The sequence below is a fragment of the Chrysochloris asiatica genome, unplaced genomic scaffold, assembly GCF_000296735.1.
Source record: "Chrysochloris asiatica unplaced genomic scaffold, ChrAsi1.0 scaffold00160, whole genome shotgun sequence".
Lineage (NCBI taxonomy): Eukaryota > Metazoa > Chordata > Mammalia > Afrosoricida > Chrysochloridae > Chrysochloris > Chrysochloris asiatica.
Window position 1 is genome coordinate 4,885,561 of NW_006408678.1, and position 25,129 is coordinate 4,910,689.

General features: G+C 37.0%; 1 protein-coding gene across 1 annotated transcript in view; it reads left to right on the plus strand.

Annotated features, from left to right (window-relative positions):
- The window catches only part of NUP37 (nucleoporin 37kDa), a 78,014-nt gene extending 53,098 nt beyond the window's left edge, over positions 1-24,916 (plus strand). The window contains exons 5-9 of the mRNA XM_006871092.1: positions 19,079-19,169; positions 21,586-21,767; positions 22,253-22,303; positions 24,195-24,288; positions 24,652-24,916. Of these exons, the coding sequence (XP_006871154.1) occupies positions 19,079-19,169; positions 21,586-21,767; positions 22,253-22,303; positions 24,195-24,288; positions 24,652-24,765 (532 nt within the window). The 3' untranslated portion in view covers positions 24,766-24,916. The remainder of the gene's footprint in view (positions 1-19,078; positions 19,170-21,585; positions 21,768-22,252; positions 22,304-24,194; positions 24,289-24,651) is intronic.
- Positions 24,917-25,129: the final 213 nt, after the last annotated feature.

The window sequence follows — 25,129 nt, forward strand, 5'->3', positions numbered from 1 at the left end:
ACACAGTATTCAAATTAATTAGCAGATTTGTGGTTGTAGGGAAGCCGTTTCAATCAGAACAATCTATTCCTGAACAAATTCAGGAGCTGTGTGTATTTTATTGAAAATTGTCAAATGCTGACTCAAGTAGAATAAAGTTTTCACTTGTGCTGGCATAGCAGTTTGTCTATTAAATAAAATCGGATTCTTCTACAACTTTCAAAGTTGTCATTTGCTTATCTCCTGTTATAGAGAAAAACCATTGTATAGATGATAAATTAATGTGTAGACTAGTTCATCTAGTCAGCAAATACTGAGTGTCTACAATGTGTTGTTTCATCTCACATACTTTGGACATGTTATCAAGAGGAATCAGTCCCTGGAAAATGACATCATGCATGGTAAAGTCATTGTCAGCAAAAAAGAAAAGACTGAGCAATATGAATTGACAGCTGGTCTCTAACATAGGAACAATTGTGAGGATGTTGCAACCAAGTGAACAGTGCTTAGTTCAATTTTATCTTGGGTTGTTGTGAGTAGAATTGATTCAGTAGCTCCTACCAACCACAACAACACTTTGTGCCAGGGACTGTGCAAAGTACTCAGTAATCCCACCATTTTAGAACCACTTTGGGCTTCTTATAATGACAAAGATACTTTATTTTCTATCATTGGACTTCAATATTTAATACTTACTAAATGCTAGCTGACAATGTTTCTATGCTATTCATAGAGTTTTCAGTGACTAGCGATTCGGAAGTAGTTTGTCACTCTTTCTTCCTAGTCTATCAACACTCGCGGAAGCAGCAGTCAAGAGATCAGACGACGTATTGCATTGGGCAAATCTGCTGCACAGGAACTTTTAAAGTATTGAAGAGCAGAGATGTCAGCTTGAGGACTAAGGTGTGCCTGACCCAGGCCATGATGTTTTCAATAGCCTCATATGGATGCGAAAGCGGGACAGTGAATAAGGAAGGTGGTAGAAGAATTGATGCCTTTGAGTTGTGGTGTTGGAGGAGAATACTGAAAGTGCCATGGACTGCCAAAAGAACCAATAGATCTGTTTTGGAAGAAGTGCAGCCAAAGTGCTCCTTGGAGGCCAGGATGGCTAAGCTTCGTCTCTCATACTTTGGACATATTGTCCAGAGGAAACAGTTGCTGGAGAAGGATGTCATGCTGTGTAGGGTGGAGGGTCAGAGAAAAAGAGGAAGACCCCTAACGAGATGGATCAGCCAGGTGGCATCATTGATGGACTCAAGTGTGGCAGAGGTAGTGAGGTTGGCCCAGGATCAGACATTGTTTTGTTCTGCTGTGCATGGGGTCGCTATGAGTCGGTTCCGACTCGATGGCACCTGACAACAACAACAACAACAAATGTTAACTACCACTGTTGGAATCCTGATGGTGCTGTTGGATAAGCACTCAACTGAAAGGTCGGTTTTAACCAGAGTCGGCAGTTCAAACTCACCAGCCACTCCTCAGAAACCCTGTACAGGGTCACTATGAGTCAGAACTGACTAGATGGCATTTAACAGCAATGAGCCACCACTCTTAAGTTCCTTATCCATATAAATTTTAACTTTTACAGCAACTCTGTGAGACAATTTTCAGCTTCATCCTGAGAAGATGGTATTTGTAGCCAAGAATATTATAGGTCTTTCTACTTCCATACTCACTGTAATATAACTTAATTAACTCAAATTATGAATCATACTATGGGATGTTATTATAGAATATGATAAAGTTTTGTCTTAAGTTTCTAAACTTGTTTTCATATTCTATGATCTGGACAAGTTTATAATAAAATTGACTTCTCAAGTAAGTTAGCAGTTCTTTATCAGTTCCAATACCCCTTTGTCTTCTCAAATATTTTATAATGCTCACTCTACAATCTTGAAATGAAACCCATAGATGTATGATCTTTCAAAGCATAATTATTATTAAGAAAATGTTATAATGACCTAACTGCATGAGATATTTTTATAAAAGGTAAATAAATCTTGTATGAATAACAGTATAATGTGTACATATGCTCCAGTACACCTACATTAGAAGACAGGTAGTCTTTGAATCTCTTTATAATAAGTAAGTTTAGAAACCAGAAAAAATCAGATAACAGAAAAATGCAAGAGCCAAGGCAAGGCTAGTAAGTTGCATGATTCTGAGGACATGATTTGTATGGAGTGCAATGTAGATACTGTTCTCTGGAGTCCTACAGTGTCACAGCCCTGAGCACAACTACAGTTATATGAATAAAAATTCTTGTCTGTGGTAATAGAATAAAATTAATTATGAAAAGAGAAAGGAAAATGTTTCTCAAAATAGGAATAACATGACAACATAAACTATTAGCTTTTAAGTTGAAATAATCTTGCAAACTAGCCAGTTTTTGTATGTATAGTGTCCAAATAATTCCCTGGGATGGAAAACCGTGCAGGTAAAGATTGTAAGAAACATTCTCTCCACCTTTAAATTTCCCCACCTTAGAGGTACCTTTACAGTCCACTGTACACTCAAGGGGCACGTAGACTAGAATAGCAGGCATCCTCGACTCCTCTCCACTAAATGTTTATAGCACCCCATCACTGGGACAGTCAGAAATACCCTTAACTTAGCTTGCACTGTGACAACACAAATACAGCAAATGGGTGGCATTAAAGGACAAACATTTTCTTTCCCACATTTCTGGAGGCTGAAAGTCCAAATCAGGGTTGTCCTTCCTTATGGGAAGCCCTGGATGTTCCTGGCTTCTTTTTTTTGTAGATGATCCTCAGAAAGGCAGTCTCTCCAGCCTCCCCCCAACTCTTTTGTACTTACATCTGTATCTAATAATATGTTTGGTAGCACAGTGGTTACGAGCCAGCCTGCTAACCTCAAGGTCAGCAGTTCGAAACTACCAGCTGTTCCACAGGAGAAAGATGAGGCTTTCTGCTCCCACAAAGATTTACAGCCTCAGAAACCCTATACCGGGTCGCTGTGAGTCAGAACTAACTCCACAGTGCGTAACCAGCACCACATAACTCAGAAGTAATTAGGTTTAGAACACACCCTAAACTTACATCACCTCATTAACATTATTACAGGGTTCTCTTGTTATGTGCCAAGAGTCAGTTTCAACCCAAGGGACCATGTTTAAGGTTTCAGAGAAGCAGCTGGTGGGCTTGAACCACCAACCTTGTGGTCCAAACTGACCTTGCAGTGCAGCACATTATCCTGCAGCATGACACCAGGACTCTATTATAGGGTTTGTTGGTGTTGCTGTTAAATACCATCGAGTCGGCTCCGACCCATAGCGACTCTGTATAGGATTTCCGAGGAGCAGCTAGTGAGCTTGAACCGCCACCCTTGTGTGCGGTTCAAACAACTCTGCAGTGCCACACCAAGACTCCACCAAATATTTGGGGGCGGAGGGTGCAAGACAGGGAACACAGTTCAATCCATAGCAGTGGTCCAAGTGTTGAAAACACTGATTTTGGTAACAATGTGTGGCCAGAAACTATCTTAAGTACCGCTTTTGTATGAATTTATCAGTTAGTTTATATGATTCCTCTCAAAAATCTTTACAGTAGCTTCTCTCATTATTACAAATGACGAACCCAAGCAGTTTGGCTCTTAGGGACTACTACACTATGCTGTTTGTCACTTGGGTTCCTTACGAAGCCTTAGACTTTTGATATTATTGAAAGGAATATCACATGCTAAATATCATCTATATTACTTATTTATCTGATAATATGTGGATAATAGATTAGCCCTGGTAGTATAGTGGATTACGAGCTGGGACACTAACCGCAAGTTTAGTAGTTCAAATCAACCACTCACTCCATAGACAGAGGAGGTTCAATACTCACATCCTTGCAAACCCTATGCAGGGTCACTGTGAGTCAGAACTTACTTGACGGCACACTGCCACCACCATATTGAAAATAAAATGTTTTCTGTTTGCCTGTTAATGATTAAAATTAAGCATCGTGCAGGGCTTAAGAAGATGGGTGTAGTTTTTGCTTAAGAGTCAGATCTCTGACAGTATCACCATCTTCCACAGATGAAGACTTGGTCCTTTGTGAGAATTGTGCGTAAACACCCTAGCGCTGTTCATGAAATGAAGATGTCATGGTCCTTCTTCAAACCCTCACTGATGATGAGGAAGAAGAGTAAAGGGAGTTTACTGATGCCTGTGTAGCGTAGGGTTTGTGAGAAGCATACTTGGTGGAGGATGCAGAAAATTATTCTGGAGTTCACTGGTTTAGCCTTTTTACTAATAAAGTATCTTGTCCACCATGCACTGCTGTGTTCGAGGTCATCACAGGACCTAGAAGAGTACATTTGTAGCAGGTGGGTCGTGACTAGGCAGGTGAGAAAATGAATATGATTCTGTCACCACATCGTTATAAAAATGAACTTACTAAGAAATGCAACTGACAGGTGTGTTATAAGAAAGGAACTTTTCAGGTAATCCATAGGATTGCTAGCCATTCCGCCTTATATTCTACACCGGTTCCTTTATTGTCTGTCTCATCTCTACATCCATGCACAGGAAGCTATAAATACACCTGTTCATCATAGTGGCCCAGCATCATCGAAAGACACAAAGACACACTTATTTATTTAGAAAGTTTTATTCTCCTACCTCCAAAGGAAGGTGGAATAATGTGTAAGTAAGTACTTAATGGGTTAAGCTTGTTTTAAAACCTCCCTAATACAGAACAGCTCATTCCTAATCATTGCCAAATAACAGATGTTCCTGTATATTAGAAACAGTACCATTCTGTAGAACAAATCAGATCAACAAATATTTATTAAACACATTTAGTAGGGCCAGCATTTAGTACTTTGGGGGATACAAAAGAAATAGTAGATCCAGTACTCACTGTAACTACAGAGGCTGTCAGAAGTAAATCCCTTTCCTCCTCCCGTCCACCAGTAATCTTAAATTACTAGATAAAAATTTATGGTGAAAGAAAATTGGCTTCTAGCAACCTAGGAATTCAGAGTTTAAAAGTGAAATAAATGGCATGTAATGTGCCATTGGCCTTGCAAAAGATGAGCCATCTAGTTGTCATGTTCTGTGGTAATTTTTTAAAAAGAATGTTAGATGAGTACAGGGTTCAAAAAATAAATAAGTTTGTTTGTTTGTTTGTTTGTTTTTTCCTTAGGAATATAATCAAATAACTGGCTCAGAGGATAGTAAACTAACTAAGAAATTCACTAAGCCAATAATTTTTTTATTTTTTTTAATATCACAAGAGGAAGAAGAATGTTATTAACTGTCTCCATTTACCACATGCTGGCCAAGTTCTTTCACATATTACCTCTGTTTATGTATGCTGGAGTCTTCAAGTTCCATCATTAAGCTTTTCACCCTCCCATGCCCAGTCCTAACTAGAATCACAAGATAATGAGCTCTATTTTTTAAATGTTTTTGAAGGAAACAGGAAGAAGAGACTGAGGACCTTCTCAAAGTAGGCCAGTGAAATAGCATTTCTTAGGGAGGTTAAAAATTGTAGGTACAAAGTAAATTCAAGAAAATTTGTATTATCAATTATAATATTATAGTTAAATAATTCAGGAAGTAGAACGTCCTGGTTGTCTTATAAATTCCTTCTGGTTTTTTCCTAACATTTTGAATTAAGATCAGTTACTGAATAGTTCTAATAAGAGTTTCAGAATGGGATAAGACTGACACTTTGTTTTGAATTTGGTAAGATTTTACCTCCAGTGAACTGAACATAAGGATTCTGTGTCTTTATGAGAACTACCCAAAACTCATACTAAAACCTATTGATTTCAATTTCAGACTTCTTTGTTGCAATCCACTGAAATAATACATTAATTAAAGATTATATTAGAGTAGAAGTGATGAAAGAATTGTCTAAATTTTTATATAATTGTGTGCTAATAATATTACTCACTTGTACTCAACTCTTTGTTCTCTCCAGTGTGCCCTTGTAAATGACATACAAAACCAGTACTTAATAAAGTTGGTTACCCTGTGGTTCTCATGTGGTCACAGTATAAATGGGAATCATATCCAAAAACAGTTTTCAGGTTTATTTTCAAAATCTTCTGATATCAGAGATAAACGCTTTTCCTCTCTCCCAACTCTGGTGTTTAGCACACAGTCAAATTTTAAGTTGTATTTTTCTTGGAAACTATGAAATACTAATATTTCTGGGTAATATTACTGATGTGTTAAGGATCATGTTCATTAAAGGAAAAGTCATTTTACTCTGAAATCCTTGAAGATGAAATCATTCCATATAATCTGTTTGAAAACTAATATGTGGTATTTCTTTGTAACTGGGAGTTTAATTTTGAGGTTTACTTTTATATGTGACTATTTAAATTTCTCACAATTCCCATTTTTCTAAAATCTGTGTGTCTATATGAGTTTCAAAAGATGTTCACAATTCTCCTCTTGCTTTCTGCTACATGTTATCATTTTAAGAAATGAAGATGAGGTTTGGTATTAGAAAATTAACATAATCCACTGCTTAAATAAAGCAAAGAAGAGCCATGCTGCTGTTCTTGTTAAATGCAGTCAAGTAGGTTCCAACTCATAGCAACCCTGTCTAGGGTTTCCGAGGAGCAGCTGGTGGCTTGGACATGATGACCTATGATTCGCAGTCCAGTGCTGATCCTACAGCACCACACCAGGAGTCCTGATCATATTAATTGGTGGGGGAAAAAAAAAAAAAGCAGTTGATAAAATCCAGCAGCCTTTTCTGATAAAAAAATAATAATAACTTTCACCAAAATAGGGGTCGAAGGAAAATTCCTGAATATAATTAAGGGCATATGCACAAATCAACAGCCAACATTTTTCTCAATGGAAAGAGACTGAAAGCATTGTTGTTATTATTTTAAAGACATGAATACTTTATTTTTAATAATGATTTGTTTACGAGTTTAAAATGAGCAGCAGAGCAAATTCTTCATTTAAAATTTTTTTAAATGGTAAAAGATGACAGTCATAAGCATTAGTCCAACTTCTAAGAGTAACAGATTTAGTGAAGTTGTTTGGTCTTACAGAATATATAGCTTAGTCCCTAGTCCTTAAAAATTTTACATATTCCAATAGAGGAAACATTGTTCTCAAACAGCACTCCTAGATGAATTTCTGCATTTTCTATTTTAGATGATTTTAAGTCATTCTTCTTCACTGAACATTGAGATGCACAACTATTAGTCCTTTCAGTGTTTGACACAAAAGTGAATACAAACTACCTTTGAAACATAGCATGACATTGGAATATGGCCAGTGACATTTTTTAAGACAATACTTCATAATATCACTGAACTTTCATTGAGTGGAGTTCATAAACTCTGATGGTACAAGAAGACAGAACATAGATAAACTCAAAGAAACCCAGCAATAATCTGATTACAAAACATCTGGTTCCTAAACATAACTCCTTTACGTGAGGATATAGGTAATTCATATAGTGCTTTTGTCTCATTTTGAGCTGGAGCCAGTGTTCACTACAACTTACAAACATAGCACCAGAACTATGAGTCAATACAAAGAGCATGAGAAGCCTGCCAAACACCGTAGAGATCTTCATGGCTCCAGACATCACAGGAAACAGGAAGTCAGGGGTGCCCTTTTTCATCACTCTTACTCTGGATTGTGTTGGAAAAGCTATAAGTCAAGAAAGGGGAAAAAAAGGTATGCAATTTGTTAAAGAAGTAAAACTATCCCTATTTGCAGATGATGTGATCCTTTATTTACATAGAACATTTTCAGACATTTTATGAGAAAACTACTGGAACTAATAGGAAGATTCAGCAAAGTAGCAGGGGATTAGAAGATCAGCCGACAAAAAGCAGGTGGATTCTTCTACACTAACAAAGAGAAAAGAAATATTAAAACACCATTTACAATATCCTCCAAAATAACACCCTTTACAATATCCTCCAAAATAACACCCCTTACAATTTCACCAAAAACATGAAATACTTACAGATAAACCTAACCAGGAATATAAAAGATTTATACAAAGAAAATTACAAAACACTATTACAAGAAACACGAACAGACCTACATCAGTGCAAGAGCATGTGAAGCCCATGGATAAAAGACAACATTATGAAAATGTCAACACCGTAGGATCCGATCCCACTGCTGCACACTCATACCCTAGAGAAATAAAAGCTATGACATAAATAGATATATGCACACCATGTTAATGATTACATTATTTACAATAGTAAAAAGAGAAAAACAACATGAATGCCCATCAATGGAAGAATGGATAAACAAAATTAGTCCATGCACACAATGGAATACTACCCAATTTTAAAGAATAACAGTGAATATGTGAAGCACCTCATAGCATTGATGAACTTGGAGCACATTATGCTGAGTGAAATAGGGCAGTCACTAAAGGACAAATGATATTTATGACCACTAATACAAAATTTCAAGAAAAGGTCTAGCACACAGGCATTCTTTGATGGTTATGATAATGGGAGAGGGAAGGAAGAAAAATTAATAACTAAATAGACATTAATTTGAATGAAAGAAAAGGCAGTACACAATAATAAGTGGGAGATCACAACATAGCGAAGACATCAGGAAGTGCAGAGTAAAGGCAACAGTGGTAAATCCTACTACATGCATAGTCCTTCAGTAAACAATGTTATTACGTGCCGTCGAGTTGATTACAACTAATAGTGACACGTATGTTTCTGAGGAGCAGCAATTGGTAGGTTTGAACTGCCAGCCTTGTGGCACCACACCAAGAGTCCAAATAGTAGAGCATACAGGGGGCAAAGTTAGCAAACTCATTAGTCATAACCAAACACCTTTTGAGTGCTGAGGGACATAATCTTGGAGGACATCTAGGACAGCTGACATAACATAGTCCATAAAGACAGTGTTCTATATCTAACTTTTGTGAGTAGCAAATAGGGTAGTAAAAGCTTGTGAACAGCTATTGGTGGCTTTCCATCTGGAGTGAAAATGAGTGAAGAAAATCAGAATCGGAAATAATTAGTCCGAAGGACTGATAAAGCACAGCCTCCACTATCCTGGGACCAGAAGAACTACATGATGTCAGCCACTATCAACTACTGTGATTTAGATGACAATAATGGGACCACCCTGGACAAAATAAGAGAAAAACATAGAATAAAATTTTTAAACATAAAAAAGGCCATCCTGACTGGAGACTCATAGGGACTGGTGGAAACTCTGAGATGACAACCCTTAAACACCCTTCAAACCTGGAACTGACCCACTCCTGGTGATCACCTTTCAGCCAAATAATTTTGTGGAATTAGTTCCGAGTCATAGTGACACTGCATAGGGATTTCAGTGAACAGCTGATCTTTGGTTATCAATCAAGTACTAGTCCTACAGCACTACACCAAGACCCCTAGACAGGCTTATGATGTGAACAATAACACGAGAAACATTCAATACAATGTGTTGCCCAAAGGGCAGCCTTTACCCAAAACCAAAATTCGGTAGACAGGGAAGAAGGGGGAAAATGGACAAATGGAAACGGGGAACCCAGGGAGGAAGTGGGAAGAATGCTGTTAACACTGAAGAGATTGCAGCTAATGTAAAGAAACAAAATGTGTATAATACATTGAATAGAAGAAAACTGATTTGCTCTGTAAACTTTCACCTAAACCACAATAAAGTATTTGTTTTGTTTTCAAATCAAAATGAAAAGCATCAGCATATAAATGTGTAAGATTGTTCCCTTCAAGGGGTCATGCAGATGTATAATAGTAGATTGGGACTGTGGGGTGTGTATGTTACAGGTGGTTCATTAGTGCAATTTGCAACAGGTTATTTCCCCTACACCCCACCCTGTCCCCATCCCACCACAAACATACATATTTAAATTATCAACTCTATGTTTGGCTCATTTTGTGTTAGCTATCAAAAAAGTAAGATAATTTTGCTGGTGGTGGTTGTGTGCCGTGGAGTCGGTTCCAACTCTTAGCAACCCAGTATAGGGTTTTCGTGGCTACAAATCTTTACAAAAGCAGAAAACTTCATGTTTCTCTTGTAAAAATAATTATAAGAATATACAATTATCTCACATTTCACCCTTTTAATTCTCACTTGCAAATCATTAAAACATCGTGATTTTTCTTACATTTAATTAATAAAACTATTGTATATTATCTATGCTTTATTAACAATTGCAACCATTTATTATAATATTTGACTTAGTCATCTTGAACTTCCCTTTGAATTTTTTTGTTCAGCTCTTACCTCTTCATTTCTTAAATTTGCTTTAGCATCTCATTGCTGGAGAGCAAGTTTCGATCTCTTCTGACATCCGTTTTGGTCTTTTCATTCTTTCTCGTCTTCTTAATGACCATTTGCTTTCTTCCTGTATGAAGTTCTTGACACCACAACTTTTCTGTTAGTGTCTAATTCATTAAATCTGTTCTTGAGATCTCTAAATCCAACTCCACGGCACATAACAACAACAACAATGTTCAAGGTCGTATTTTGACTCCTGTGACCACGTTCTTCATCTGCAGCCTGAACATGCATATGAGAAATTAATGGTCTGTTCCATAGTCTGTTCATGGCCTTGTTTTGTGGCTGGTGATGTGGAACTTTTCCACAATGCCTTCCATAGATGTAGTTACTTTTATTTCTGTTTATTCCATCTGGTGAGGTCCATATGTATTTTATGTTGTTTAAAAAGATATTTGCAATGAAGAAGTTACTGGTCTTGCAAAATTCTGTCATGTAATCTCCAGCATCATTTCTGTCACAAAGGCCATATTTTCCAACAACTTATCCTTCCTCTTTGTTTCCAAGTTTTGCATTCCAGTCACCAGTAGTTATCAACACATCTTGATTACATTTGATCATTTTCAGAGTGAAAAGTTGGTAGAATTCTTCAGTTTCATCATCACTAGCTTTATTGGTTGGTACATGAACTTGAATAATAGTTGTATTAACAGGTCTTCCTTGTAGGCGAATGAATATTATGCTATCACAGAAAGTGTTGTATTTCAAGATAGAATTTGAAATGTTCCTTTTGATGATGAATGGGATGCAATTCCTCTTCAATATGTCATTCCCAGAATAGCAAACCAGGTGGGTGGTTGTCAGATTCAGAACAACCAATACCAGTTCAAAATGACAAATACCAGTCAAATTTTACAATGAAATGTGCAAAGATCTGAAGTTTGTAAACCAAAAGGGAAGAGAACTTCACTGAGCATTTCTCAAGCTGAGGGAACTGAAGAAAAAATTCAAGCCTCGACTTGCAATATGGAAGGGTTCTATGGGTAAAATATTGAATGATGCAGAAAGCGTCAGAAGAATATGAAAGGAAAGGCTGTATGCTGGCAGGCAAGAGGCTGGCTTGCAGAATGTGCACTTTGGTTGTTTAAACAATTATATATTCCTGTGTGTTTTTGTGTATATCAAAAAGGTGGGGGAATTGGAGGCAAATACTGTTAACTGATGGTGCTTGGAGGGAATTTCAGTGAAACAAAATATATGATAGACTGAGTGCAAAACTGATAATCTCATGTAAACTATCACTCATTTCACAGTAAAAGCTTTAAAAAGAAGAATATGCAAGGAAAACACAGTCACTGTACCAAAAAGAAATAGTGGATATTCAACCATTTTCAAGAGATAGTGTATGATCAAGAGCCAGTGATACTAAAGGAAGAAGTCTGCGGTGAATAGAAGTCACTGGCAAAGAACAAAGCACGGGGAATTGAGGGAATACAAATTGAAATCTTCCAATAAACTGAGGCAAACACTGGAAACACATCTATGCCAAGAAATTTGGAAGGCAACTACCTGGCCAACTGATTGGAAGGGAACCATAGTTGTGTGCATTCTAAAGATCCTTCCTCTTTGGAAATCATCAGATAAATATCATTAATATCCCATGTGAGTAAAGTTTTACTGACAATAATACAAAAACGGCTGCAACCATACACTGACAGAGAACTTCCAGAGGTTCAAGCCAGTTTCAGACGAGGACGTGGAATAAGGAATGTCATTGCTTACGTCAGATGGATCGTGGCTGAAAGCAGATGTTTACCTGTGCGTTATTGACTGTGTGAAAGCTTTCAATTATGTGGATCATGACAAGCTATGGACAGCATTGGGGAGAATGAGTATTCCAGAACATTTCATTGTGCTCATGAGGAACCTGTGCATAGACCAAGAGGCAATTGTTCGAACAAAACAAGTGGATACTGAATGGTTTAAAGTCAGGAAATGTGTGCCATAGTGACTCAATCTGTATGCTGAGCACTTGATCCGAGAAGCTGGGTTCTATGAAGAAGAATGTGGCATCGGAATTGGAGGAAGACTCATTAAAAACCTGTGATATGCAGATGATACAACCTTACTTCCTGAAAGCGAAGATGACTTAAAATACTTACTGATGAAGATCAAAGACCATGGCCTTCGGTATCAGTTGCACTTCAATGTAAAGAAAATAAAATTCCTCACCACTGGACCAATAACATCCATATAAATGCAGAAAAAAATTGAAGTCAAAGACTTCATTTTTCTTGGATCAACCATCAACACTCATGAAAGCAGCAGTCAAGAAATCAAAGAATGTATTACTTTTGGAAAACTTGCTACACAAGACCTCTTTAAAATGTTGAAGAGCAAAGATGTCAGTTTGAGCACTAAGGTGCGCCTGACCCAATCCGCGGTATTTTCAGTAACCTCATATGCATGCGAAAGTTGGACAATGAATAAAGACTAGAAGAATTGGTGTCTTTGAGGTATGGTGAAGGAGAAGATTAAAAGCACCACAGACTGCCAAAAGAATAAACAAATCTGTGTTGGCAGATGTACACCCAGAAGCTCTTTAGAAGCCAGAATGATGAGATTTCCATCTCTCATACTTTGGACAGACATATTATCAGGAGGTACCAGTCCCTGGAGAAGATCATCATGCTTGGTAAAGTGGTAGATCAGCAACAAAAAGAGGAAGACCCCCCCCAACGAGATGGATTGGCACAGTGGACTCAAACATAACAATTGTGAGGTTGGCACAGGACTGGGCAGCGTTTCGTTGTGTTGTGCATAAGTTCGCTATGAATCAGTACTGACTCAATGGTCTCTAACAACAACCACCTACCGTATGTACTGTTCTCATTTGTCAGTAAAATCCCTTTTGTTATTGTTGCTAGTTCTGACTCACAGCAACCCTATATAGGATTTCCAAGGAGCGGCTGTTGAGTTTAAATCACTGACCTGGCAATTCAAACTGACCTTGAGGTCCAGTGCTTATCATACAGCACCACACCAGGACTCCAAAATTAATCCCTTTTACTTACACTTAAAGCCAGGTGTATAGCACTTTTTTTTTTCGTCATTTGTTTGTCATTTTTACTGTGTGCTCATTTTCTAAGGGAATATACCTTGTTTTGTCCTCTTCTGAATCATCCATAGCATGGTGAGTAATTTAGTGTTTGATTATTTGGCAATGAGAGGACTATTGACCTTTTGCTATCACAGACTCGGTGTTTCTTCTCTTAAGAATGTTTAAAGGTTTCTTGTCCCCAGCAACATTGTAAAGTGCCTTCTCGTCCTTATAACTACATCTCTGTATTTTGTTCATGTTTTCAGATTGAATTCATTAGTGGTCACTTGATCTAGTCATGTCTTTTTAGAAACATCGTGGTTTGTTGTGGGGTTTTTTTAACCAGCTAGAGAGAACCAAATGAATACAGATGTGTCATTTAATGTCATCCATTCCTTCTTTTGTTTGTATTGTCAAAAAACATTTGGTAGTACGAATTTCCTTTTACAATGAACTCCCTAGCAGACAAAGAGTTGCCAATTAAAAATTGAGAACAAACAAATAAAAGAACAGAGTAGTAACCAAGAAATTTCCTTTTGAATTCTTAGAGGGAACTTCTCCCTCTCCTGATTGCCAATTTAAAAGACCCTTGAGAATATCAAGGATATCCCCAATATACCAACATCTAATTTATGGGATCTTTTTATTAATTAAGTGAGACAATTACCTTTAAGTACCGTATGGTTGGGATACTTAATGTTCTTCTAAAAAGCACACAGCCAGAAATGAGGCAATCGTTTTTAAAAAGTACTAAAAGTAAAGTTAGTGTAATTCATAATCGGAGATATCAGTGCCTCTGTAATCTTTCAGCCCTTCCATTTTATAGTTTATTCTGTTTGGACCAAAGAGTAGAAAGAGTGGGAGGAGTTGTCACAATTACTGTCAAATTGGATAAAAACGGTCATTTTACTTAAAGAATGATGCTGTATTCTGTCAGTGCTGTTTGATTAGTCTATGTTATTCTCTCCTTAATATATCAGCAGATTAACTTTACCTTAAAAACTTTTCCTTTGAAAATTTCTGTAGTAAACATTTAAATAGGCATATGTGTACATTTTATATAGCTCTTGATTTTGGTGAAGATAGTTTAACCTGGCTCCATTATACTTCTTTTGATGGTGGCTGTGTGCCGTGGAGTCAGTTCCACCTCATAGTGACCCTGTGCGGGGGTTTCCAAGGCTGTAAATCTTTACAGGAGTAGAACGCCTTGTCTTTCTCCCACGGAGCAACTGGTAGTTTCGAACTGCTGACCTTGCGGTTCGCAGCCCGATTCGTAACCATTATGTTGTTTAGGAGCTCTGGTAGCGTAGTGGTTACGAGTTATGACTCATACAGACCAACCCTGTGTAAGGTTCCCGAGAAGTGGATGGTGAGTTGGAACTACATACCTTGCAGTCTAGCACATCATCCCATAGACTGTTTCCAAAGCGGTAAATCTTCACAGGAGCAGATAGTCTACTTTTTCTCCCATGGAGCAACTGGTGGGTTTGAACTGCTGACTTTGTGATTAACAGTCCAGTGCTTATCATATCAGCATAACCACAGGTACATGAAAATAACAAAAATGTAAGAAAATGGATGATTTGAGAAATCTGTGTTACAAGTAACATCAGTTGAAAAGCTTTTGCCATGGGAAGTACAGTTGCTCCATACGATAAGCACTGGACTATGAGCCACAAGATCCAAGGCTTGAGTTCGTTCCTCAGGAAAAAGATGGCTCTTTCTGCTCCCACAAAAGATTTAAAGTCTTGAAAACCCTATGCAGGGTCACAATGAATCGGAACTGACTCTACAACACTTAAAAAAAACAACCTTTGCCACTCAGATAAGTAAATGGTTTAAGATTGTTTTTATCAGAAATAAGAGAAAGTTTAGACTTTTGCATTTTGTAATTTAAAAGAAATATGAGGTACAACTAATTTTTGAAAACTGTTTGACTGTCTGCTAAGACTGAATATTTTCATAACACATGATCCAACAGTTCATTTTTAAGTATGTCCTGGTGTGGCACTGCAGGTTAAGCACTCGATTGCAAGGTTGGTTTGAACCACAAGGTTGATGGTTCAAACCCACCAGCCACTCCTTGGAAACTCTATATAGGATTGCTGTGAGTTGGAACCTCCTCCATGGCACTTAACAACAATACGTGGCAGGGCTAGGATTCTATGTGTATGTGTTCACTAAAAGACATATATCAAAAGGTTTGTAGTGGCATTATTTGCAATGATCAACAATTGGAATGACCTTTAAGCAGTAGAATACAGTGAGTCTATTGCAGTGTCCTTAATCACTGTCTACAGCAGTGAGAAGGAATAGAGTACAACCTGCAAACAGTGTTAGTAAATGTCACGGAATCTAATGGTGAATGACAGAATCCCGACCCCCAGAAAAATCATCATCATACCATGTGATTACAATTTTGTGATCAAGTATAGGCAAAGCTAAGCTCTAGGCAGTCAGAGAGTGAGTTCCTCTTGTGAGGAACAAGGAATTGTTACTAGGAGAAATAAGATGACTGGAAATAATCTGTTTCCTTAATTTGGGTGTTGTTCTTTCTGAGTGCGTTCTCTTTGAGCTGTACATTTACGAGCTTTCTGTTTTTATTTTGTAAGGAATACTTTAAAAAATCACCACCCCATCCCCAAGAAAGTGACTTTATCTGTGGAACTAATATTAACTAGATGAGCCATGTCATAGACACCGAGAAAAGACTTGGACTCTAAAAAGCATTTGAGGAGAGCTTAATTATGGAATCTATCAAAAAGGGGAAGCACGACTTAACAACTTCAATTGGGCCATCTGTAGCTAATTTAGTTATGATAACTCATTTCAGCCCAATTTGTTATATTTTGCATGTTTAGTATTTGGATTATGCAACTACTGAGAAGTATTGAATAAGCATGTAATTATAAACCATAAGTCATTGTATATAGTCAGTCTCCTGAAAAGTAATCTAGATCATGCTCACATTTTTAAGTCAGATTAAAAAGAAAGGTGTTGGGTTTTATTCTGAGTAAAATGTTATTTAAAAATTAGACTAAAATTTGGCATCTTGGCCAGAAATATGCAGTATTAATTGCCCTGTCTTTATGTATATCTTTATCCATGTTTTACAAATCCCACTTCTTTTGCTCTCGTCACTTAAAAGGAAAAAATATATATTAAAATATTCTGGTATGTATTTGCTCAACTTTATTATATAGTAGCCAACAAAAATGAAATACATCTAAGAACAGAATCAAAAGAATGGAATGGTTCTGAACATTCTCTTGTTGAAATCACTGAATTTTCCAGACCAATTCTTCTTTATCAATAGGGGTAAAATATATGGTAGTCCAGCCCTTTATTTTTAAAAAAGCAATAGAAAGAAATCTCCAAGTAGCCATGAACAACATCATGTGAGGGGTAAAACACAAGTATATAAACCTTTAGTAAATGTGATTTCCCTCTTCAGTTAAATTGTGATTATTTCCCTTGATAGTAAATGAAGATTGAACAGCATTATTTGTCAGGAGAAAAGAGTTGCCATTAAGTGACATTGAGTCGGTTCTGACTCTTAGCAACCCTGTCTACAACAGAACGAAGCACTACCTGGTCATATACCATCTTCATAGTCCTGTCATGTTTGAGCCCTTTTTTTAAATAAATCTGGAAATTTTTAATAATACAATGCTAAGGAAAGCAGTATAAATGTAATATAAAAATACAAAAAGAGACTGATGGAAAAACGAACTTCATTCACAGGAGACAGGTTAGAATGAAATAATAAATACTAGTTATCCATACCTGTTAGACTGGGTACATGTCTTCATACATTTTAATATTTTATGTATTTTTTTAAGGGTTTTATTGTGGATTGAGTGAAAGTTTACAGAGCAGATCATCATTTTTACATTCAACAAATCATACACCTTATTTCATTACAATGATTATAATCCCCTCCATGTACCATCAGTTGACAGTGTTTCTCGCTTTTCACTTTAGCTTTTGGTTTATGAACCCAGATTTGCAGCCACTGTGTTAAGCCATTTCAGGATTGGAGACCTTATAATTTCTGTAGGGACAAAAAAACACTTGAAATGTTGTTTGCCACCAATTATTTACGATATCCAATAAATGTTACTTTTCCTAGAAATAAATTTTTACTCCTCTTTAAAAAATACACTCTTTACATTTGTTGAAATTTTTCTATGGTCTCTAATGAAATAGGAACTATAAAACCTCAAAGACAAAGTTCAGGATATGCTAATAGATGTGTTCAGTTGTTACGGACCAGAATTCTGAAGACATTTTGCCAGTCGCCCACCGATTCACCATCTCCTGGTATGCTAACTCTGTCCCACTCCAGGCCCATGATACAACAGTGATTGAATGTAGAGAGTGAACCAGAAAGCTCGCTGGATTGGTATAATACTTCTTACAATAAAGTCCCATAGTTAAGATTTCTGAATTTTGGTTACCACTCTGGGAATAGGGAGTAAACTGGGATGGTAGAGACATACCAATGAGGAACCTGGTCTTTCCTGTTGTTAAGTGCTGTCGAGTTGTTTCCAAATCATAGCAACCCTGTATACAGTTGCCAAGGAGCAGCTGGTGAGTTTGAACCCTTTTTTTTTTAGTAAATCTGGACATTTTTAATGATATCATGCTAAGTGCATTGTATCACCGACCTTGTGGTGTAGTGCATCATGAATTTTAAGAATTAAGGAGAGAGAGGATGCGAGGAACCAGGTGGCTATTCTTTTGGAAGTGCTTGATTGCCGTCAAGTCAGTTTTAACGCAAGTTGTTGTTGTTAGGTGCCAGCGTGTCCATACCGACTTATAACAACCTTATGCACAGCAGAACGAAATACTGCCCGATCTTGGGCCAATCTCACCATTGTTTCCATGCTTGAGTCCATTGTAGTGACCCTGTATATCATTTTTGGAGGCTGTAAAGCTTTACAGGAGCAAAAAGCCTCACCTTTCTCCAGTGAGTAGCTGGTAGAGATGAACTGCAAACTTTGCAGTTAACAGCCCAACTCTACCAGGGCTCCTTGCCCGTTCCTTTAACCCACCCTTAATCTGACAGCTATCATATCCGGCCTCTGAGTGGGAAGACATTAGAGAAGTACACCAGAACAGAAATGTATAAAATAGGAAGTAAATAGATACTGGAGGGGAAGCCCAGAAATAGGAAGAATGGGTATCTCCCCAAATTCATATCACATCATATCAGCTCTCTTACATGTTATTGCTGAAAAGGAGAGCACTGTTGTTGTTTTTTGGGTGTAACTGGTAGAAAGTATTGTTAAATGATTACTGAAGAACAACCTGATTAGTGACCTAGAAACTTCCAGATTGAGTATATACGTAGTCTAAAGGTAAGCAGTTTGAAACTACCAGTCCCTACATGGAAGAACAATGTTCCCGTAAAGATTTACATCCTCAGAAACCCTATAAGGGTCACTATGAGTTGGAATCGACTCCACAGCACATAACCACCATCCACCAATATAGTCACTACACTGTATTACTGTGTAAGGTCAGGATTGAGTATGTATGTAGTCTAATATAGCCACTGCACTGTATTACTGTGTTAGGCTAGTTAGAATAATTGGATATGTTCTAAAATCAGTATAATAATTTCCTTTAAAAGATATGTTTTAACTACATGTATCTACTTTATAAGCTCTAGTTAATAGATTTGAATAATACATGAAAATTAGAAATTTTTAGTAGTGATACATAAAAATAGTTAAATTATACCTTTGTTGGTTTTGGTTTTTTAGGATTTGGGACTTGGAAGGAGTTCAAACAGCTCATTTTGCTCTCCGTTCCCCTGGAATGAGTGTATGCTGGCACCCTGAAGAAACTTACAAGGTTGATATTTATAACTTAGATTTTTTTATCGAGCTGAAAAGACATAACACAGATGTGATACATGCACACCTCCAGGAGGGTATGGAATGACTTTTTCACCTCAGAGGTTATAATTGACACATTGCGTTTGGATTCGTCTAGATATCTATTCCTTAAAAATAAAAGTTTCTCTGTAATTGTTTTGACTTGACAACCATCATCCCCAAATAGCATTTACTCAGAGTTTATTTTTCCTGCCCTTTGGCAGTTAAAGTCTGAAAATTATGGCATACTAATAGCAATATTCTAGTATTTAAATTTTTTCAAACTTGAAGTCATGGGTATAAATAGAAGGCATCAGTATCCTAAGGAAAATCCATGCTAGCTGTGATGGTGCTGTACTCCTATTTAAACAGGATAGAATTTTCTATAGTACTCAGAGTACGCTACGAGTTCTTACTGTCAGTAGATGGCCTTATTTCTTATTTCATTGGGAAGATAGAAGCCATTCAACAGAGCATCCTCATTTGCCAGACTATGCTTCACTCTTTTTATTTTATTGTCTCTTTCCCCAGAAGTTCATCTTAAAGTTAATCCTACAGTTGCCCTCTAGAGTTCATGCCAGTTCCTTCAGAAGCCTACTGCCACACCCTACATCTGTCTTCATACCTCTTTTCATTGGTGCTTATCTTTGACTTGTCTTCAGACTTGTACAAAAAAGATAAACCTGGATTAATCATAGTAAACATAGTAAACATTTACCTTTTTTAAAAAATCAAGCCTTTAGAGCATAGTAGAAATGTCATCTTTACAGAAGCAGACTGCCACATCTTTCTCTCACAAAGTGTTTGATGGGTTCAGACCACCATGGCTCCTCCACATCTGTATGGTGCTTACTATATGCCAACCCCTGTGTCAGAATTTCATGTATGTCATTGTGTTACACAATTAAGGAAGCCAAGCTACAGATCAAAAGGAATGACATTTGAACCCAGGCAGCTTGGTTCTATGGTTCTTGCTCTTAGCCTTTGCATTCTTCTACTTCCCCGTAAACTCTCTTCTTCACATCTGCCATTTCTAAATGTCTTGAACCTGTCACCTGTGACTTTCATCTTCAGTTCCTCTTCCTCATAACTTCAGAGTATTTGGAAGTTCTGCTCTAAATTGCAAAAATTCAAAATCCTAAAATTGTCTTTGATTTCTTCTCTGTACACAGACTTTACTAGATCGTTTCATTTTTCCTTCATTGTCACTAGGAGACATACATTTCACCTGTCATTAGGGTGCATCCTGTGCCCTCTCTATATTAGACATCATTATCTCTGAAAACTCCTAAAATAATGATGCCACTATAACTGAGTTCATAAATAGGAATTTATTTATTGTAAAATTTGGATTTATTTTATTATTAATATGTGCAGTTAATGATATATTACAATTTGTGCATTTCATAGATATCAAGTGTGTGATTAATTCCTTTGAGCATTTTAAATCGGTGTTATGGAGACCCCATTTGTATGTGATTAATTCCTTTGAGCATTTTAAATCGGTGTTATGGAGACCCCATTTGTATGTGATTAATTCCTTTGAGCATTTTAAATCGGTGTTATGGAGACCCCATTTGTATGTGATTAATTCCTTTGAGCATTTTAAATCGGTGTTATGGAGACCCCATTTGTATCAGAGTTAAACTGTGCTTCATACGGTTTTCATTGACTGATTTTTTAGAAATAAATTATCAGGCATTTCTTCTGAGGTACCTCTGGATTATCAGGAACATATTAACCATTTGTACTATCCAGGGCTTCCATGTCTTAGAACCAAAGAAATATTAATGGAATAGTAGCTAGTATTGATTAAGTTATAACTATGCATCAAGCATTGTACTAGGTGCTTTATATAGCTTGCACATTTAATCATCACACCAATCCTACAACGTAGCTATTCTTACCCACACATCTCCATTTTCAAAATGAAGACCTTGAAACTTGGCAGAATCTCTGAGCTTTGTAAATATTGGAATCACCCTGCTGCCCAGGACATCTATGTTCTTTCATTGTCCCAGACTGCCTTCCATTCAGGAAATAAAATTTCCTAAGCACATAAGATAACACATAAACATGTCTCTATTGAGAAACACATTATCCTTTCTAGACACTCTTAATGATAACTTTTTCCAGAATGAACATGAGGTTGATCTCTTTCAAGTATGCATGCATCATCATTTAAAATGATACTTAACTTTTTTGAGGATTTTGCCAGTTTTCTGTTTTTCAGAGTGGGTTATTTGTATGTTGACTTACTTATTTCCTTTCATGTTATCTCCCCTTTGTAACTGATGCAGATGTTCAGGGATTGCTGTGTCTCGTAGACTCTGCCTCCTTCTCGGATTTGACTAGTGAGATAGATGGCTCAGTGGTACTTTTCTGTCTTTCAGCTGATGGTCGCAGAGAAGAGTGGAACAATCCGATTCTATGATCTTATTGCCCAGCAGGCTATTTTGTCTCTTGAATCGGAACAGATACCACTGATGTCAGCACATTGGTGCTTGAAAAACACCTTTAAAGTTGGGGCTGTTGCCGGGAATGACTGGATCATTTGGGATATTACTCAGTCCAGGTACTTCCTTAGTATATTTGTTTTATTGTTTACAAGAACTCAGTCACTATTGCTGGATGACCCACTGAGCTGTCCTTGTATACTGAGCCTCACTGTAGAACCCAATCAAGTCTCTCCCTGGAGAAGAGCAGAGCTGGGGACCTTTTGCATCACAGATATGGGTACCCGTACTTTGCGGATTCACTTGGTAGTATCTCAGAAAGGACAATGCAGAGAAGGAAATCTGTGATCTAAGTGATATTTACTTATGTTGGGAATGAAAGGAAAACACTGACCCTGTTGAACAAGGGTGTCCTGAGTGCTAAGTCACGTTGATGTCTCTACCATATTTTATCTCTTTCAACGTAGTGTTATTTGACGTTTTATTACAGCTTAGGTACATTGGACATTGTGTTCTTTAAAGAGAAAATACCTTTTAAATTTTAATTTGTTTACCTACTTGAGCCTAAGACATAATTCATAAAATGCAAACTGTTTTCTTTTAGTTATCCTCAAGAGAAGAGACCTATCCATTTGGATCGTGCTTACTTATTCAGGTAATATATTATTCTAGTTGGAGTTAATCACCTTTTTCTTCTTTTTTTATGGTGACTGTGTGCTATGCTGCTACCCTAGAATATTTTCCAATCCTTCCTTTTGTACTGGGCTTTTTATTTGTTTGTTTCCTAAATAGTTGTTTCTGCTCTCCTAAGTTAACACACAACAACAGAATTTTTGCTTTAATTATTTTGTTCTGGGGGAAAAGGTGATATTTTCTTTGAAAATTTTTGTGAAAAAAAAGTATGTTGCTACTTCACTAAGACCACCCCAATAATTTAGAACATATCCTTTCTAATATTTTGCTATGCTGATAAAGGTGTGATTGTAGATAGAGCCATGCATTTACATATCAACATACTATGTTGTAAATGGGAATATGCTATAAATTATATATTTGTGGCTTTTTTTCACTTAAACTAACATACAAGTCTGCCTTTATGTTTTTCACTATTATATAGGATATTCATTAGGCTTCTTTCAGCTTTAAGTGACAGGAATCCCAACTAAAAGTGACTAAAACCAGTGGAACATTTATTATATACCACATTTTCCTGTTGTGGAATCGTAGCACTGGACAGCAAACTGCAAGGCTGCTGTTTCAAACCCACTGGCAGCTTCTCAGAAACCCTATACAAGGTCACTGTGTATTAGAAATGGCTCAGTGGTACTTAACAACAACTCATTTCATCAAATCTAAATGATCTCACATAAAACTGTGCCACTTGTGAACACCTTATTTTATGTGCCCCGTTAAGCATTCACCTCAAGGTTGGTTTGCACAACAAGGTTGGAAGTTAAAAGTCACCACCTGTTCCTTGAAAACCCTATACAGGGTCGCTCTGGGTCAGAACTGACTCTACAGCACTTAACAACAACAAATATGAGAAAGGAGTCCTGGTGTGGCACTGTCAGATAAGCATTCAACCACAAGGTCGATTTGAACTTCAAAGTCGGCGGTTCAAATTCAACCAGCTGCTCCTCAGAAACCCTACACAGGGTCATTATAAGTCGGAACCAACTCGGTGACACTTAACAACAATAAATAGAAGAAAACCTAAATTATAAGACGCATCTTGATTTCACAAATATGGGCAAATGGGCATTTGTAGATCAATGAGCTGTAGTACTCACACAAAGTCTAGGGGAGTCAGTCTCACAGTAGTTCAGTGCTTATCGATGCAGTGAAAGCTCAGAGCCTTTCATCTTTCTCCTCAGCCATCCTCAATCACATGGTCCTGAGCTACCAAACTCTCAGGCATCATAACCCCTTGCTGCATTGCCCAGAATGAGAGGAAAGGAAGTTTCTTTATTGGCAGTTGCTATGATTGCCTTAAGCCAGATGTGCTTCTCCTCCCAAGTAAGACACACAGCTATCTGAACAATGCTAGAACTCAGTTACCATGGAAGAAGAGCAGCTGGCTGTTGTAGACCAACCAGTAGTGTCCTCCATATCTAAAAATATCAACAGGATTTTTAACTATTTTTTGTCAAGGAATCGTTTTTCCTATATTTCCCCTGCTTGCACTTAGAACAGTCCTGGGTATGTCACTGGAGCTTTGTAAACACTTGTTGGTGATTTGCTGCTACAATGTCCAGCGTTCCTGTATACTTAAATATTCTGGGTGTTTATGTCATCCCAAGAAATTTACTCACAAGTGGATCACTATGTTTATTAAGAATGTTCAATGTGGTTTGTAAAGGACATATTTCAGTTTATATACATGCATGATAATGGAATTTTTCCATGAACTTTTGAAGCCTTCTCATATAGTTAGTTGCCTTTCTAATTGTAAAGCCATATTGAGAGTTATAAAATTGTTGCTTTTATACTTAAAAAAATATTTGCTTAGGAAACCATACCTATTTTGATGCTATTGTTTGTCTTAGGTGGTCCACAGTTAGTGAAAGCTTGTTTGCTACAACTGGCTATCCTGGAAAAATGTCAAGCCAGTTTCAAATTCACCACTTAGGGCACCCTCAGGTAATGTGGAAATGTTTTGTGGTGTATGTGTTTTTCAATCTATCTTTTCTACTTTTCCACTCGTAGCCTCAGATTTTCAAATATGTTAGCTAGAAACATTTATGAATGTCTGCTATCTGCTTGAATTGGAAAGAGACGGTGGATTTTGATACTTAAATTCAACAGTGTTAGCATATTTTTTTGCCAGTATTCAGTGAAGATGCAGTTTATCTCTTCTGCTTTTGCATTTCCTTCTTTATTTAAAATTGTTTCCACCGCAAACACAGTTAATTTAGCAGTGCATTTCTTAGTTTTGAAAGTTTATGTTTACTTATTAACTTGGGGGATTCACTGAGCTGCTTTAACTTTTCACATGTTTTGTAGCCCGTCCTCACTGGCTCTGTAGCTGTTGGATCTGGTCTTTCCTGGCATAGAACTCTCCCACTGTGTGCAATTGGAGGAGACCACAAGCTGCTGTTTTGGGTGACTGAAATTTAAAATAAAAATTCTCTGTACTTCTGGTCCATAAAATTTGTATTTTTAGTACAGATTTTGGAGAATTCTTTATTTTTATATTAAGTACACTATTATAAGATTTAGAAATGTCTCATTTATTGCTTTTGTTAAATAAAATATTGATAGTTTGAAACATTATTTTCCTACTCTGTTCTGTGTATTTCTTTGTCATTGTTTAAGACTAATTGACTCAACAGCTCAGCTGCAAAAAAGAGATGACTAAGGAAAATTCATACTTTAGATTTATCACAACGTACTAGAAAATATGTGCTTCATATTTTGAATATATGCTGTTTTCCAAATTCTCAAGGACACAAGTATTTACTAAAAGAAAAAATAATCTCTC